The sequence below is a fragment of the Macaca fascicularis genome, chromosome 20, assembly GCF_037993035.2.
Source record: "Macaca fascicularis isolate 582-1 chromosome 20, T2T-MFA8v1.1".
Classification (NCBI taxonomy): domain Eukaryota; kingdom Metazoa; phylum Chordata; class Mammalia; order Primates; family Cercopithecidae; genus Macaca; species Macaca fascicularis.
The window spans coordinates 52,549,652-52,566,774 of NC_088394.1; the positions used below are offsets into that span (position 1 = coordinate 52,549,652).

The window sequence follows — 17,123 nt, forward strand, 5'->3', positions numbered from 1 at the left end:
TGCTCTGTCACCCAGACTGGAGTGCAGTGGTATGATCTCGGCTCACTGCAACCTCCGCCACCTGGGTTCAAGCAATTCTCCTGCCTCAGACTCCCAGGCAGCTTGGACTACAGGTTAGTGCCACCACACCCGGCTACTTTTTTGTATTTTTAGTGGAGACGGGGTTTCACTGTGTTAGCCAGAATGGTCTCATCTCCTGACCTTATGATCCGCCCGCCCTGGCCTCCCAAAGTGCTGGATTACAGGCATGAGCCCTGCACCCAGTGCACATTTTTGTTTTTCTCTACAAAATACAAATGGGCAATTCTGATTTGGTGGTGATTTTATAATCAATCAACACAAAGTTTAACATCTTTACCTTTTAATTAAAAAGTAGATAATCAATTTGAAAAGTACAAATTCAGTTACAATTTCAAGAAAAAATATGTATTTATATACCATAAATAAGCAAAAATTGGACTCTGAAGCCCTAATACTTCAAAAGCATTCATCCTATTCCATACAAACCTAGTATTATTCAGCAACAGTACTACTGATTTTAAAATAGAAAGTGAATCTATCTTCACAAGTAGTTCTCTGTCTTTAATTTATACAACTCACCAAGGTTATTTTCATTCTTAGCACCTAGGGTTCACCAGGGTATGATCCAAAGCAAACCAGCATAGGTTTTTAACAGAAAATCTTTGCCAAGAACTTCATGACCTGTATTTTCCTCTCCTATGAAGAAGCTGTCCCCACTCGCATGATTCTGAACAGTGTGTTGATGTTATTACTTCGAATTGCATCCCGACAAGCAGTGATCACCTGATTCTTTGGTTTTCCAACTGCATGAGAAGAAACATCAGGAACCAAAAGATTGTTAGATGTGAAATTATAAAATTAGAGGCCAGTTTTAAAACAACATAAAACCAGGAGGGAAAATAGTTATATGTGAAATATAACTAATTTATCTTACCATTCTCTAAAAAAGATAACTTGGTGAGGGAATTTATTGAAAAAACTGACTTAAAGACTGTCTCAAACCTAGAAACCAACAGTCGGTTTTACAGAAAAGGATCAAAGCTCATAGTCACCTAGCAAAGATTATTTCTAAAGAGGTCAAAACATCAATCCAAAACAGCGGAATTCAGGTATAAATCTCTGGCTATATTTCTGCTTCCTTGGGTTTACCCTCTTGTTCTTTTTCTAAATTTTTAAGTTAGACACAGCATTAATTTTCAGTCTCTTTTTTGCTAATTGGGCCTTGATGGTTTTATATATGCTTATATATTTCCTTTGGGTTATATATAGTAGGTTTTTCTTTAGAGGATGCAGGAAGATCTAAGAAAAAGAGCTGAAGGTTTTCTTTCCCTTTGAAGTCCGGAGACAAAAGCCAAACACCAGGCTGACTGGCTGAAACACAAGTGACTGGTGCCAGCTCTGGAGTGTGAAAGGTATGCTACTTTCAGCCCCAATATGAATTATTGGATGTTACCACTATCTTCAATGAGTTCCACCAAAAACATTACAGATGAAAGTGCAGTGTTAAGAGACTTACCCCGCAGACGACCTGCTCTTTGAATTGCTTGATTTACTGCTTTGAGGTTTCCCAACAGCTCTGTGTGATTGTTACTGCGAATTTTATATCCATTTAGCAAGTCTCTATTAAGGTCATACAGTTCCATATAACGACTCTTCATTGTTTTCCTGTGCAAATCAGTAGAAATTTGACATCATTTCATGTTGATACGGCAAGCTTTAAGAAAAACTTGCAAACTTCTTGGACATACAAAGAAAAGAAGACACTATTTTTAAGCTATATTTTCATTAAAATGGAGTAACTGCTAGTTTGCTTTGAAAATATGGATAAGTTCCACAAAAATATTCTTTTCTTTCCAAATAAACAAAAGGCAAATGGCCTTCCTTGGTTACTGGTCAATGGTTGGTTTTGATTTAGGTGGTTAAGAATTCTCAAGCCCACTGTGCTGGGAGTACGGACAAGTGAGCAAGGTGACAGCTCACCTTCGAAGTTTAAGATGAATATTCATTCAACTAATTTGGCCTGGTTGACAACTCAGCCTTGTATTTTATCAAAGTTTTAAAAACAAAGTCATAAAATTAAAACAGAAATGAGATCTATACTACGCAACAATGAAAATGACTAAAGAAAAATATAGCTGAAGATACCAAATGCTAGCAAAGAAGTGGGACAAGTGGAACTCTCATGCATTGTGGACAGAAATACAAAAAGCTGCAACTACTTTGAAAGGTGATTTGGCAGTTTCTTATAAAGTTAAACACACACTGTACGACCCAGCAATCCCATTGTAAGGTATTTTACCCAAGAGAAATGAAAACATATGCCTACAAAAAACTTGTATGCAAGTATTTATAGCAGCTTTATTCTACTCACCAAAATCTGGAAACAACCCAGTTATCCTCAATTGGTGAATGGATAAATACCATATATCCATACAATGGAATACTATTCAGCAATAAAAAGGAACCAACTACAGATACATGCAGCAATGGGGATGAATCTCTAAGACATTATGTAAGTGAATGAAGCCAGACTCAAAAGGATATATAGATATAGATATCGTATGATTCCATTTATATGGTATTTTGAAAAGGGTAAAACTATAGGAAAAGAGGCCGGGCACAGTGGCTCACACCTGTAATCCCAGCACTTTGGGAGGCCGAGGCAAGTGGATCACCTGAGGTCGGGAGTTCGAGACTCGCCTGGACAATATAGTGAGACCCTGTCTCTACCAAAAAAAAAAATTAGCAGGGTGTGGTGGTGTGTGCCTGTAGTCCCAGCTACTCAGGAGGCTAAGGTAGGAGGATCACTTGTACTTGGGAGGCCGAGGGCTGCAGTGAGCTGTGATCACACCACTGCACTCCAGCCTGGGCAACAGAGTGAGATTCTGTCTCAAAATAATTGTTTTTTTAAAAAAGAATGATATTGTCAAATGACGTGACATGTCAGACCAATGGACTAGTGCAGAAAATCCAGATATAGATTCAACTGTGTACAGAAATATGATATATGATAAGGGCAGTATCTGAAATCATCGTGAGCATGATGAACTTTAAAAGTAGTAGTATCAGGCCCGGCACCATGGCTCACGCCTGTAATCCCAGCACTCTGGGAGGCTGAGGTGGGTGGATCACCTGAGGTCAGGAGTTTGAGACTAGCCTGGCCAACATGGTGAAACTCTATCTCTACTAAAAATACAAAAAAAAATTAGCTGGGCATGGTGGCACATGCCTGTAATCCCAGCTACTTGGGAGGCTGAGGCAGGAGAATTGCTTGAACCAAGAAGGTAGAGGTTGCAGTGAGCTGAGACAGCGCCACTGCACTCCAGCTTGGGCAAAAAGAGCAAAACTCCATCTCAAAGAAAAAAAAAAAAGTAGTATTAAAATAATGCAATGTGGCCAGGCACAGTGGCTCACACCTGTAATCCTAGCACTTTGACAGGCCAAGGAAGGCAGATCGCCTGAGCCCAGGAGATCAAGACCAGTCTGGGCAACATAGCAAGACCCTGGCTCTACACAAAAATTAGCTGGCTATGGTGGCACATGCCTGTAGTCCCAGCTACTCCAGGGGCTGAGGTGGGAAGATAACTTGAGCCCAGGAGATTGAGGCTGCTGTGAGCTGTGATCTCTCTGCACTCCAGCCTGGGTGACATAGTGAGACCCTACACACACACACACACACACACACATAATAATATTATAATAATAATGCGACAGTCATATGGAAAATGATAAAACTGAGTTTATTATTTATATGAACACGAGGATAAACTCCAACTGGAACAGAGACTTAATGTAAAAAAGGAAAATGTACAAGTACTAAAGGAAAACAGGTGAATTACTACTCTATTCCCTGGTGTTAAAGAAAACTTTTCTAACAGTAACACAAAATGTAAAAGTATTAAGAAAATGTGGCTGGGCACGGTGGCTCACACCCGTAATCCCGGCACTTTGGGAGGCCAAGGCGGGCAGATCACCTGAGGTGACACGTTTGAGACCAGCCTGGCCAACGTGGCGAAACCCTATCTCTACTAAAAATACAAAAATTAGCCAGGTGTAGTAGCGCTACTTGGGAGGCTGAGGCAGGAAAATTACTTGAACCTGGGAGGCAGAGGTGGCAGTGAGCCGAGATCATGCCACTGCACTCCAGGCTGGGCAACAGAGTAAGGCTCCATCTCAGAAAAAATAAATAAAGTATTAAGAAAATGAGTGATCAATTTGACTACATAAAAAATTTTAAAAGCTCTTACAAGGCAAAAACCAACATTAAAGCAAAAATTTTTTTTTAAATCTAAGCACAGGGAAAACCCAAATGACAAACTCAGGAAAACATATCTGCAACTTACACCACACATAAGAGATTAATATACCCACTATGGTTTGGATGTGGTTCATCCCCACCAAAACTCATGTTGAAGTTTAAATGCCAGCGGAGCAGTGTTGGGAGGTGGGCCTAGTAGGGGGTGTTTGGGTCATGGGGGCAGCTCTCTCATGAATAGATTAATGCCATCTCTCAGGAGTGAGTTCTCACTCATGCAGGAATGAAGTAGTTCTCAAAAGAGCAGGTTGTTATAAAGCGAGGGCACCCCTCAGGCTTTGCATCTTCACACATGTCCCCTTCTCCTTTGACATTTTCTGCCATGTTTTGACCTCATGCATGGCCCTCAACAGAAGTCAAGTGGATGCCAGTGTCATGTTTCTTGTAATTCCCAGCCTACAGACCCATAAGCTAAATCAACTTCTTTTCTTTATAAATTACCCATTCTCAAGTATTCTATTATAGAGGCACAAAATGGACTAAGACAGTACCTGATATGTAAACAGACAAATAGTTCACACAAAAAAGAAATGCAAATAGCCCTTAATTAAAACAATGAAAAATGCCCAGTGCTGAACATAATAAATGGCTCCTAAAACTCAACAGCGAAAGAAAAAAAAAAAACAACACTAGTAATCCAATTAAAAAATGAGCTAGGGACTTGAATAGAAATTTATCCAAACAAGAAAAACAAATGACCAACAGGTATATAAAAAGATGCTCAATGCCACTAGTCATCAGGGAAATGCAAATCAAAACCTCAATGAAATATCATTTCACCTCTGTCAGGATGACAATTATCCAAAAAAAGACAACAAGCGTTACCAAGGATGTAGAGAAATTGGAACCCTTGTACACTGCTGATTAGAATTCAAAATGGTGCAGCCACTACAGAAAACAATTTAGAAGTTCCTCAAAAAATTAAAAAAAAACTACCATATGATCCAGCAATCTCACTTCTGGGTATTTATCCAAACAAACTGAAGTCAAGACCCTGAAGAGCTATTAGCACTCCCACGTTCATCACCACACTATTTACAATAACCAAGATGTGGAAAAAACATAAATGTTCATCAACAGGTGAATGGATAAAGAAAATTTAGTATATATAAACAATGGAACACTATTCAGTCTTAAAAGAGATGGAAATTCTGCAATATGTGACAACATGGATGAACTCTGAGGATGTTACGCTAAGTGAAATAAGCCAGTCACAGAAGGACAAATATTATGTATTTGCATTGAGTATCTAAAATAGTCAAATTCATAAATCAAAGAGTAGAATGATAGTTGAAAAAGGGGAAGAAGAAATGGGAATCTGCTTACCAATAGTTTTAGTTAAGCAAGAAGAATCAGCTCTAAAGATGTGCTGTACAACACTGCACCTATAGTCAACGATAATGTATTATACACTTAAAAATGTGTTAAGAAGGTAGATCTCATGCTGTGGTCTTACCACAATAAAATAAAATTTAAAAAATAAAAATGAAAACTAAGAGACCATTTCTCATCTACTGGAGTATGCCAACACACCCCCCTGGTGAGGCTGAAGAGAAACAGGCAATCTCATACATTGCTTATGGGAATACAAAATGATGTAACACCTACGGAGAATTTGACAAGATCTTGCAAAATTCTGTATGCATGCATCATTTACTGCAGTAATCCCATTTGTTAAGCCTTTTTCTCAAAGGTATCCTGGCAAAAATAAAAAAAGATTTACATAACAAAACTATTCATTAAAGCATTATCTACAGTAGCAAAAGAACAATCCAAATAGAGGAAACTGGCTGAAAAACAGTCAGAAAATGGAGTACTATGTAGCTGTAAAGACAAATGAGATGTATTTCTCTATACCATGGTGGAAAAATCTCCAAGATATATATTTTAAATGTAAAAAGCAAGGTGGAAAAAAAAAAAAAGAAAAAAAAAAAGCAAGGTGGAGGCCGGATGCAGTGGCTCACATCTGTAATCCCAGCACTTTGGGAGGCCAAGGTGGGAGGATCAGTAGATCCCATGAGTTCAAGACCAGCCCAGGCAACATAGTGAGACCCTGTCTCTACAAAAAAATAAAAAATTAGCCGGGCTGGTGGCTCATGCCTATAGTCCCAGCTACTCACTAGGCTGAGGTGGGACAATCCCTTGAGCCCGGGTGGTCAAGGCTGCAGTGAGCTGTGACTGCATCACTACATTCTAGCCTAGGTGACAGAGCAAGACTCTTATCTGAAAAAAAAAAAAAAAAAAAAAAAAAAGCAAGGTGGAGAAAAAGATGTATACATACTATGACTTAATCTAAGATATGAAGAGGTGTGTGTGTATATATCTGTGTGTATATAGTTAAATATTCAACTGGTTATAGTAAAAGGGAGAGAACAAAAAGAAGGTCACAGGAATGGAAAGTTAGACTTTTCTGTGCATGCCTGTCTTATAGATCTAACTTTGGAATCACAAAAAGGTTGTAGTAAATATGTAATAAAATTAAACCAAAAAGGTAAAAATGCCAATCCTCCAAAACTGAGAGCAAAATAAAACAAGGAACCTAACTCTGTATCAAATCTGTGGCATAACCAAAAGAGAAATAATCTCAAATGATTTTAAGATACAGTAATTTGACTGAAACTCCCTGCTGGGATATGCCCTAAAGGCACAAAAAACTAACACAAAAAAAAATCTTAAACTGTTTTCAGCAATCATATTGTTGATAACAACTTGGCTAATATTCTTAAATGTTGTGTCTGTGCTGTAAAATGAAGCAAATAAATAGTTATGTTGATACTGATTGAAGCCATGATATTCCCCCACTTTTTTAAAAGAGATCTTGCTCTGTCATCCCAGGCTGGAGTGCAGTGTCATGATCATAGCTCACTGCAGCCTCAAACTCCTAGGTTCGAGATCTTCTTACCTCTGCCTCCTGAGTAACTAGGACTACAGGCATGCACCACCATGCCCAGCTAATTTTTTTTGTTTTTTCTCAGAGACTGGGTCTTGCTATGTTGCCCAAGCTGGTCTTGAATCCCTGGGCTCAAGTGATCCCCTCACCTTGGCCTTGCAAAGTGCTGGGATTACAAGTGTAAACTACTGTGCCCAGCCTGAAGCCATGATTTTCAATGTGAGAGAGAAGAGATGCAGTAATAAAATCAAAGTTAAGAGCCTATATTCATAAATTTGAATGGTAAATAGTATGAACTCATATTTTCTCATTGAAAAAAAAATTTCCTAGCTCTATTCACTGAAAAGGCCTAAAAACAATAATCAACCCAGTAGCAATGAACACCTTTAGTGGTCAGACCATGATCTCTAAATACCATTTCTCATGTAAAAGAACCAGGACTGGAGAGAAATGGCTGGTTCCATATTTAGACTGGGCATGTACCAGATAAGCCTAAAACATTTCATCACACAAGAAAACAAAGAACCAACCAAATTAATGGGACCATGTCCAAAGGCAACTGTATCCAACCTAAAGAGACTTCTATAGACCCACAGACTGGAAAATCTAGCTGCAAAAAAATAATAATAACTGATATAAATTGAAACACATTAAATATGTTCAAATATATGGGTATATAAGGACTTAAAAATCTCACTGGTCACTTAGTGCATGCTGGAGACCAATGCATTATTTTAAAGCCATTAAATAAAGCTGATAAAGAACCTGTCTTTCCTGTACAAACTGTACCTCAGGGAACCAAGTAATTCATTAATTCATGAGGGAACATTATTTTTCATAGAAGTAGTTCAACTAACATATGAAGAAAATAACAGAATTAGAATATCACTATTTTGCAAACCCCAAAAGAAATAATGAATCTAGGCAATGATCATCAATGGCTGATAATATCATAAAAAGAAACAATCAGAAATTGCATGCTTCCTCACGGAAGTAAACAACACTACTCAGGAAATATTCTTGCCAAAATTTGAAATTGAATCTAATCAAGCCTCCAGATCCACCACTATCCCTTCTACACAGGGGACAGAAGAATAAAGTTAACATTACCACAAGGATACAACCAGCAAAATCCAAAATGGGACCCCACAGGAAAGGGAGAGAAGAGACTGAATGGGCAAGCAAAAGCGTGGATTAAAAGATTTCCAACCAAATCCAATGTATGGTCTTTGATCTGGATCTTGATTTGAACAAGCCAACTTAAAACACACATGTCCACATTTATAAGACAACTGGGAACATGTAAACAGATGAGATATTTGTAATATTAAACAATTATTGTATTTTTCTAAGTGTGATATGGCATTGTGGTTTTTATACATACATGTGTATATATACATATATGTGTGTGTATATATATAATATTGAAAGGCCCTTTGTCTGAAATAGTTGTGGCTAGAATTACACAATGTCCAAAATTTGCCTCAAAATTATCTAGTGCCTGGGAGGGGAAGAAGGTGAGTGTAGAGATGAAAAAAGATCAGTCTTTAGCTGATAACTGTTGAAGCTGGGTGGGTGGTATATATGAAATCATTATGTTCAAGTACCTTTGTATGTGTTTGAAATTTTCAATAATACAATTATCTTAAAAACCATTTACCTCTGAGCAAAACCATTATAATTATTTGCCAATAATTCAGGCCTCTCAGAAAAAAACACAAGCAGCACTCTGGGTGAACTCTTGCCCCTAATATATACATATAAATTTCATCTATGATTTGTTAGCTATTTTACTGAATTTTTCTCAGTACATTTTATTGGCAAGGTAAATTTGGCATCCTAGCAAGCACCAAGGAAGACCTGCACATACTTAACTTTTTTATTGTAAAATATTACATATTCAGAAAAATTCACAGAATACTTAACAAAGTCAAACAAGACATCAGACAGGAAGTTTCCCAATGTGTTTTTTCTGAACATAGTCCCTCCTTCTCTGGGAGAAAATACTATCTTATATGATAATCTCTTCCCTGAATTTATTTATATTTTTATTTATTGCATGTTTCCCAAACTATACAGTTTACTCTTTTCTCTAACTATACACATGGATACATTTTATAGTCTTTTAAGTCTTTCAGTGTGTATTATGCTTATCAGATTTTTCCTTGCTCTTATGTGTCATGGAGATTCATATGCTCTCACTGCTGTGTAGTATTCCATTGTATGAATATATCACAATTCATCCACTGTTGCTACACTGTTCATGCTAATTTGGATCGTTTCCACTTTGAGATTTTTATAAACAATGGCTTTACAAATATTCTTATATAAATATCCTGGTTTATAAGCATACATATAACTAAGCTGTAACTTTCTCTAAGCTATAAACCAGGAATAGAATTGCTGGGTCATAGAGGACATGCATTTTCAACTTTACTGATAATGCCAAGTTATTTTCCAAAGTCAATGTAACAATTTATACTTCTACTGGTAACATCTGAGAGTTGCTATTCCATACTGCTCACATTTTTAACCTTGTACCTGTTCTAACCATGACAAATACTCACATGTCCCTCATCAGACGAGCATCCTCAGCTCCGACCAGCAAACTTCGGATCAGATTAGAATGATCAGCCATGTCAGCACTGAGCTTCTGATGCACTGAATGATATTCATCCACCTGGAGACCATGAACACTCAGGAATGAAAAAGGCCTCACAAACTTCTTGAACCCAGACAAATGAAAAGACACCATTTACCAGATACAGAGACCCCTTCTTTCCTCTATTCATTTATACCAATTAAGCTACTTCCCGTTATTTCATCTCTTTCTTAACAAGTTAACTCATCTGTGCTGCCTCCAATTTCAACAGGACACTCCATGTGAATCTTCCCCATGCTTTAGTACCAGGAGCCCCCATAACACACATATTAATATTTCAGGGATTTGCAGTGGGAATATTGTATACTTTGGGGCCAATCACAATCCTCTTTATTTTGCTCTTTTATCTTGAATTTGGGTTTTTGGAAAGACCTAAACTGAAGACCAAAGCAGATACTACAAATAAGATGAAGAGCTAACAAAGGAAAATGTTAATGTTTAAATGCATCACTTTAAACTAAAGAAAGCAAGCATGGTGCTCAAGAGCTAAACACTTCCTTTTATAAAAGAAATCCTTAGGGCCGGGCGCGGTGGCTCAAGCCTGTAATCCCAGCACTTTGGGAGGCCGAGACGGGCAGATCACGAGGTCAGGAGACTGAGACCATCCTGGCTAATACGGTGAAACCCCATCTCTACTAAAAATACAAAAAACTAGCCGGGCGAGGTGGCGGGCGCCTGTAGTCCCAGCTACTCGGGAGGCTGAGGCAGGAGAATGGCGGGAACCCGGGAGGTGGAGCTTGCAGTGAGCTGAGGTCCGGACATTGCACTCCAGCCCAGCGACAGAGCGAGACTCCGTCTCAAAAAAAAAAAAAAAAAAAAAAGAAATCCTTAAGTAGTAAACTCTCTAATACTAGTTCAATTTTTACTTCAAGAATTGCAAAAATTCTTGAAAACATCACTACAAGTACATCTGTAGTATCATTAATCTCCTCAGATATTATTAGACTACCACATTCTCACAAATGCATCTACCACGTGCCCTCACCTTCACTAGCACCTTTCGTAATTCCTCAAAATAGACAGGAAAATCCGCTTCTACCTGAAGGTCTTCAATAGCAAAAAATGATGCCATTGACTGAATGATATCACCAGCCAAATCAATATCATCAGTATTTATAGTGATCTACCCAGAGAAAAAACAGACAAGTTTAGCATCTTCAGCCATTAAACAAACTTAGCTAAAATGGTACCTGAATTTCCCCATACTCATTATATTATACTACTATATATATAATATATATTATAAATATTATACTCCTATAATATTTATAGGCAGTGTTGAAAAAGGTAAGTTTATCTCTCAAAGAAATTACAAACTGCATTATTTCCAGCAGCTAGCTAAAAGGTAAATCCTCTAGCCTTAGAAATGAAATGACAAAATCATCCAAACAATGAAAATGTTTTTGTTGACTTCTGTATTCTCAATTCTTTCCAAATTAGACAAGGAAGAGATGAAGGGAAGGAGGTAGAAAACATCTATTCTAGATTATACCCCAGTGTCTAAGATGGTAACACTAACAGACTAAGTTAAACCATGTGAAAAAAATAAAACAAAACATGTGGTTTTATGACCTTGACATTGATGTCCCCCACCTCACTTTGGACTGAATGGTAAACACCACATGAGAAATCCATGCCCTTCTCATTCCATGGTCTAAGTGTTTGAATAAATAAATTTAAAAAAGAAATCTATGCCCCATTATATTAAACATTACCTCTCCAGTAAGTTTTATTTTTATATACAGGTGGCCACCATTCCGTAAAGATGTGAAACACACTTGAAATGGAGCATTCTGAATGTGAGTGTCTTCTGGTAACAGAAAGTTCTGACTGAGCCATACAACAGCCTTAAAAATGAACACAATGAAATAAGCCTCCACTTTTAAGGTACAGACATTCTTTTTTTTAATATGCCTCTAAATATGAAGGTACAGCCATTCTTGAGGGAAGAGTTCTCCTTTCTAGTTTTACTGCTTTGTTGAGGATAAAAAAAAAAAAGAATTATATGTCATCCTACACCAAGAAAATACTAAAACACTAGTCACACTCCCTTTTCTCACCTCACCCATGCTCTTAAGTAACATTCATAATTATGCCTGGCCCCACAGCAGATATGATTTCATTGCGTCTTCTACTTATACATAGTCTAATATGCAATGTACAAATGATTCAGGTATGATGCTGATTCTGTTACACAACAGCTCTTCTGTGGGTATAACCTGGACAATGTAGTGTGCTTAAAACCATTCCATTCTATTCTTTAAGAAGTGTAAAATGAAGTATACATGGGCACACACCACAGATATATCCACACAATAAGGAAAATATAAGTTTTAATGTTAATAGCAGCAACACCATGCAGTGGCTTGCAACACTGGTTCCACAAGAGAACCACCCATGAGACCTTCTGGAAGGGCCCAGCTGTAGAGTTTGTGGTTCCACCGGCCAGGCAGAGGGCTGAGAATCCACATGATTAAAAAGTCCCACCAGGAATTCCAAAGCCCAGCCAAGGTTAAAGTCCACCGGTATCAGTTCTTTCAAATGTATAAGGTGGTACTATTACACCAATCATGTAATCCTTGGGCTCCCCCAAAAAAGGTGGGTAAGATTATCCTCACCTACAGATAAGAAAACTGAGGCTCACACTGGTGAGGGGAATTCCCCAAGATCACTAAGAATTTAATGAGTTAACGTAGCCAAAAACGTTCTTAGCTCCAAGTCCCACTATCTTTTCATCTTGCTGCAGGTTCCTCTTGAAATACTACACCAGGACAACCACACTAAGACCACAACGGAAAGAGAGGAATTAAACACTGGTAAGAATTCACCAATAACAGGATTGCTCAGGTGCTTTTTCAAAGTGAGAGAAGATATGTTAGCAATATTTTTATTACAGGTTATAAGCCACCCCCAAGTTAGAGAATTCTTTCATATCCTATTTACTGCCACCAATATAACTCATTCATGTAATTTTCCCTTCTATAAATAACATCTAAAGGGTTCTACTGTGTAAAAGCATTGAAAGAGAAAAGCGAGATACTCACCCTCTGTGCCCGTTCTGCAATGGTAAAGTTAACATAACTGATTGGCTCACTGGCAGGGTCCAGGCTGGTCAGCGCATACATGGAGAATCGAGGGAGCTGTCTTGTCAATTCAAATACATGAAACTGGGTGCTATGGCCAATCAATGAAACATAAGAGAATTGCTTTATATAGAATGTTGCTTCAAAATGCAAGGCCCAGAAAATAAAGCCACTTCTGGGTCATCAAATGATATTTAAGGGTTTCACTTAAGAAGGAACCCTCAAAACACTTGAGGCTTAAAGTACTATAGTAATATATAAGGTTTAGGATTTAAAGATAGCATGAGTCTACATATATACCTGCATGCACTAAGGGTTTAAAACACCATAAAGGGGATGTAAAAAGTCTCTTATCTTCCACAAATATAGCAGGTTTTCTTCACTAGCTGAGATTATGTATGACTGTAATATAAAGTTGCATCCTAACTCTTGTAGTTTTAGTGGCCAATACTACAAATTGACAAATTATCAATTAAACATTTTGTGATTATGAGATCACCTGACTAAAAACAGAAAATAACGATCTTAGCCAGGCGTGGTGGCTTGTGCCTGTAATTCCAACACTTTCGGAAGCCGAGGCAGGCGGATCACCTGAGGTCAGGAGTTCAAGACCAGCCTGGCCAACATGGTGAAACCCTGCCTCTACTAAAAATACAAAAATTAGCAGGGTGTGGTGGTGGGCGCCTGTGGTCCCAGTGCCCGGAAGGCTGAGGCAGGAGAATGGCTTGAACCCAGGAGGTGGAGGTTGCAGTGAACCGAGATCACCCCACTGCACTCCAGCCTGGGCGACAGAGCGAGACTCGGTCTCAAAAAAAAAAAAAAGAGTCTCAAAAAAAAAAAAAAAGAGATGGAGTCTCGCTCTGTCGCCCAGGCTGGAGTGCAGTAGCAAGAACTCAGCTCACTGCAAGCTCTGCCTCCCTGGTTCAAGCCATTCTCCTGCCTCAGCCTCCCAAGTAGTTGGAACTACAGGTGTGCACCACCACGCCTGGCTAATTTTTTTTTTTTTTTTTTTTTGTATTTTTAGTAGAGATGGGGTTTCACCATGTTAGTCAGGATGGTCTTGATCTCCTGACCTTGTGATCCGCCCGCCTCAGCCTCCCAAAGTGCTGGGATTACAGGCATGAGCCACTGCGCCCTGCCAAGAACCATCTTAAACTTACATGTCAGTTTTTTCTTTTTCTTTTTACAGGTTTCAAATTGAGGAAATAAAAGGTCACGGGAAACTTTGGGTAGATAGAACCATGAAACGGTTTCTCAAGCCCCCAGAATCCACTGGGCATATGGAAAATATATATATCTTGCCCTCCTTTAAGTGCTGTCTTGAAATGAACTGTGACTTGCAAAGGGTCACCTGCTTCTGTAACCCACGAACGCTTTCAAGTGCAGATCCACAGGGACGTCTTTGGGAGGCGCAATAGGGATGCAGATGGAACTGGAGAGGTTGTGAATGCTGGGATGTACCACGTGGCTTTCACCTGTAAAAATTCCCTCTGCAAAAATCAATACTGCTCGGATGATGGTGTCTGCAGGGAAGAGGAAAAACAGTTTAACACCGACTCCGAGATGGCGCAGGTGCCTCTAAACACCAGCTGTGAGTACTGTCTTACCATTAGAAGTAGAAATGCATAATTCTGTATGAGCAGTTTGGGTCTCACTCCCCAGGCTGACTGACAGCGTGGTGTGGAGCCTGGTATTGGCTGGGATTATGCCCCGATGCCCATCAGCCTCGTTCAGTGGACTGGCCAATTCAGCCTGCAAAACACCCCAACCATTTCCTAGTCAGTCAACAAAACACTGAACTAATATCAATTTTAAATAACACTGCTATTCAGCTTCAAAAGACAGAGCTTCCAGAATCTTATTATTATAGTAATCTGATTCTTTAGAATTCAGAGAACTCACCTCATTAGTGCTCCCTTGCTCTATCTGGCCCTGTGGGAAAATACCCTTGCCTCTTTCTATGGCTATGGTCCACTGTATCCCACCATGCCTTTTACATTTTTAAGTATTGTTATTTTAAAGTAAGCAAAGAAATTCCATTGGTACACCAAATTCAAATATAGTAATGCACGACAGGACAAATTAAAGGAACATTTCAGCCAGTTTGCTGTATACACACACACAGTTTTTACAATTGCCAATTTTTAAATTATTTGTTTTTGAAAAAGATAAAAGACATTCTATACATATTGTTCTTGCCTTTCGTCACTTAGTAAAACGACAAATACCCTTCCACATCAGTCCAAGTATTCACTCTTTGAGCTGCTTAATATTCCCCAGCACATACTCCCTACTGCTGACAAACACCTAAGTTGCTTCCAGCTGCTTTCACTGCTATAAATAAATAGTGCTGCAAGAAATGTCCTTGAATAATCAGGAAAACATTTCTACGGTTTAACTACCTGGAAGTGAAACTTCAACATCAAAGGATATATCCCCTCTCAATTCTGACACTGGCAAAAAAAAGGCCACACCCTGGCAATGACACTGTCATTCTTCCGCATTTGCTGATCCTCCTGGTCAGTCTCAACATTTCAGCCTCCATTACCTGGTCACATTAAGACCTACCTTGGCATTTTCCTCATAGTTACGGAGTTCCAGCAACAGATTCTGCTTCTTCTGACTCAGCTCTCGGATCAGGTCCTGCTCTACGCTGGTGTCCATGAGGTTCCCCTTCATCTCAGCCGTGCCAGGAAGATAGCCCCGGACTGAACAGAAGGAAGAAACTCCAAGCATAACCAGGTATACTTTTAGGTCATCAATTACCTGCTCTTAAAAACAAAAACCTAAGTTCTCCCCAACTTTGGTGAATTTATTAGAACTACAGGATCTCAGTACTTCTGGTGAAATTTCCTGACATTCTGACCCACTCAAATGGAAAATGTGACTTTTTAAGCATTTTTCTCATCCCAATTTACTTTCCCCATCCACTGAGCAGCAGATTAACTGCATGTGGCCATCCATCCGGTAATCTCCCTCTACCACACCGGCAATTGCAGAAGAAAAATTGTCCTTAAAGATGACCTCCCCAGTTCGGTCACTTCGAGCATCAACCTACAAACAAAACACAAATTTAAAAGTTGCTTATGCTACACATTTAAAAACCACAATTTAAAAATAAAAATCAGCTTTAAAGGTCATTTAGTCTAGCAGTTTTCAAGAGTATTCTATGAAGCCCTACGACTTCTCAGGAGATACATATGACTGCTGGGGCCAAGAGGGACCCTAAAGAGCCTCAAGCAGCTGTGCTTTCTTCTTTTTAAATAAAAGCTGTTTTTCATATTGGCCTTCACACAATGCTTCATTTGAAGAAATGTGTCTGCTAAGAGGCAGAACATATAGTACACACAGCACAGTGCAAAACGGCATGGGCTTAATGGCCAAACTGCTCAGGTTCAGAATCTAGCTCTGCCACATACTATCCAAGGCATCTTGCAAGCTTCTTAACCATTCTGTGCTTGGTCTTTTCATCTGGCAATCAACAACCAGAACATGGAGAAATTCACAGTACTATACCTCATTGGGTTATAATGAGGCCCAATAAAGTTAACATATATCAACAGGGCCAGACACACAGAAGTACGTAATAAATGTTAGCTCTATATAAAAATTGCATCTTTATTATATATAAGTGTGTAAAGTATGTTGAATCTGAAGTTCAAAAACTACAGTTAGCCCAATCTTCCACCACACAACCTTTTACAACAACCCTGTTAAGAGTTTCTCTTCCACACAAAAACCATTCAGATCTTTAGAGAGCTCTCCTATCCTCTAAGTCTCCCATTCCCAAGAGAGAGAATAAAGAAATGACTGATCAGAAACAAATGCATCTCAGAAGTGATCATAAATGACCATCACTTAAAATGATTGATGATTATGAGGCCGGGCACGGTGGCTCATGACTGTAATCCCAGCACTTTGGGAGGCTGAGGCGGGCGGATCACGAGGTCAGGAGATGGAGACCATTCTGGTTAACACGGTGAAACCCCGTCTGTACTAAAAATACAAAAAATTAGCTGGGTTTGGTGGTACGCACCTGTAGTCCCAGCTACTTGGGAGGCTGAGGCAGGAGAATTGCTCAAGCCCAGGAGGTGGAGGTTGCAGTGAGCTGAGATCGTGCCACCGCACTCCAGCCTGGGTGACAGAACAAGA

At 39.0% G+C, this 17,123-nt stretch overlaps 1 protein-coding gene across 3 annotated transcripts in view; it reads right to left on the bottom strand.

Moving 5' to 3' along the window:
- Window positions 1-344: 344 nt before the first annotated feature.
- Window positions 345-17,123, bottom strand: part of BBS2 (Bardet-Biedl syndrome 2) — a 33,162-nt gene continuing 16,383 nt past the window's right edge. Inside the window, exons 8-17 of one of the 3 annotated variants that reach the window (XR_012428847.1) lie at window positions 15,890-16,025; window positions 15,540-15,679; window positions 14,579-14,723; window positions 14,132-14,494; window positions 12,933-13,062; window positions 11,604-11,735; window positions 10,874-11,011; window positions 9,794-9,906; window positions 1,538-1,686; window positions 345-824 (exon numbers count right to left, since the gene is read on the bottom strand). Coding sequence is in view for 2 of the 3 variants with exons in the window: in XM_005591969.4 (XP_005592026.3) it covers window positions 718-824; window positions 1,538-1,686; window positions 9,794-9,906; window positions 10,874-11,011; window positions 11,604-11,735; window positions 12,933-13,062; window positions 14,323-14,494; window positions 14,579-14,723; window positions 15,540-15,679; window positions 15,890-16,025 (1,362 nt within the window). In the remaining variant the exon portion in view is untranslated. The remainder of the gene's footprint in view (window positions 825-1,537; window positions 1,687-9,793; window positions 9,907-10,873; window positions 11,012-11,603; window positions 11,736-12,932; window positions 13,063-14,131; window positions 14,495-14,578; window positions 14,724-15,539; window positions 15,680-15,889; window positions 16,026-17,123) is intronic. The other 2 variants (XM_045382942.2, XM_005591969.4) reach the window with 2 other exon arrangements.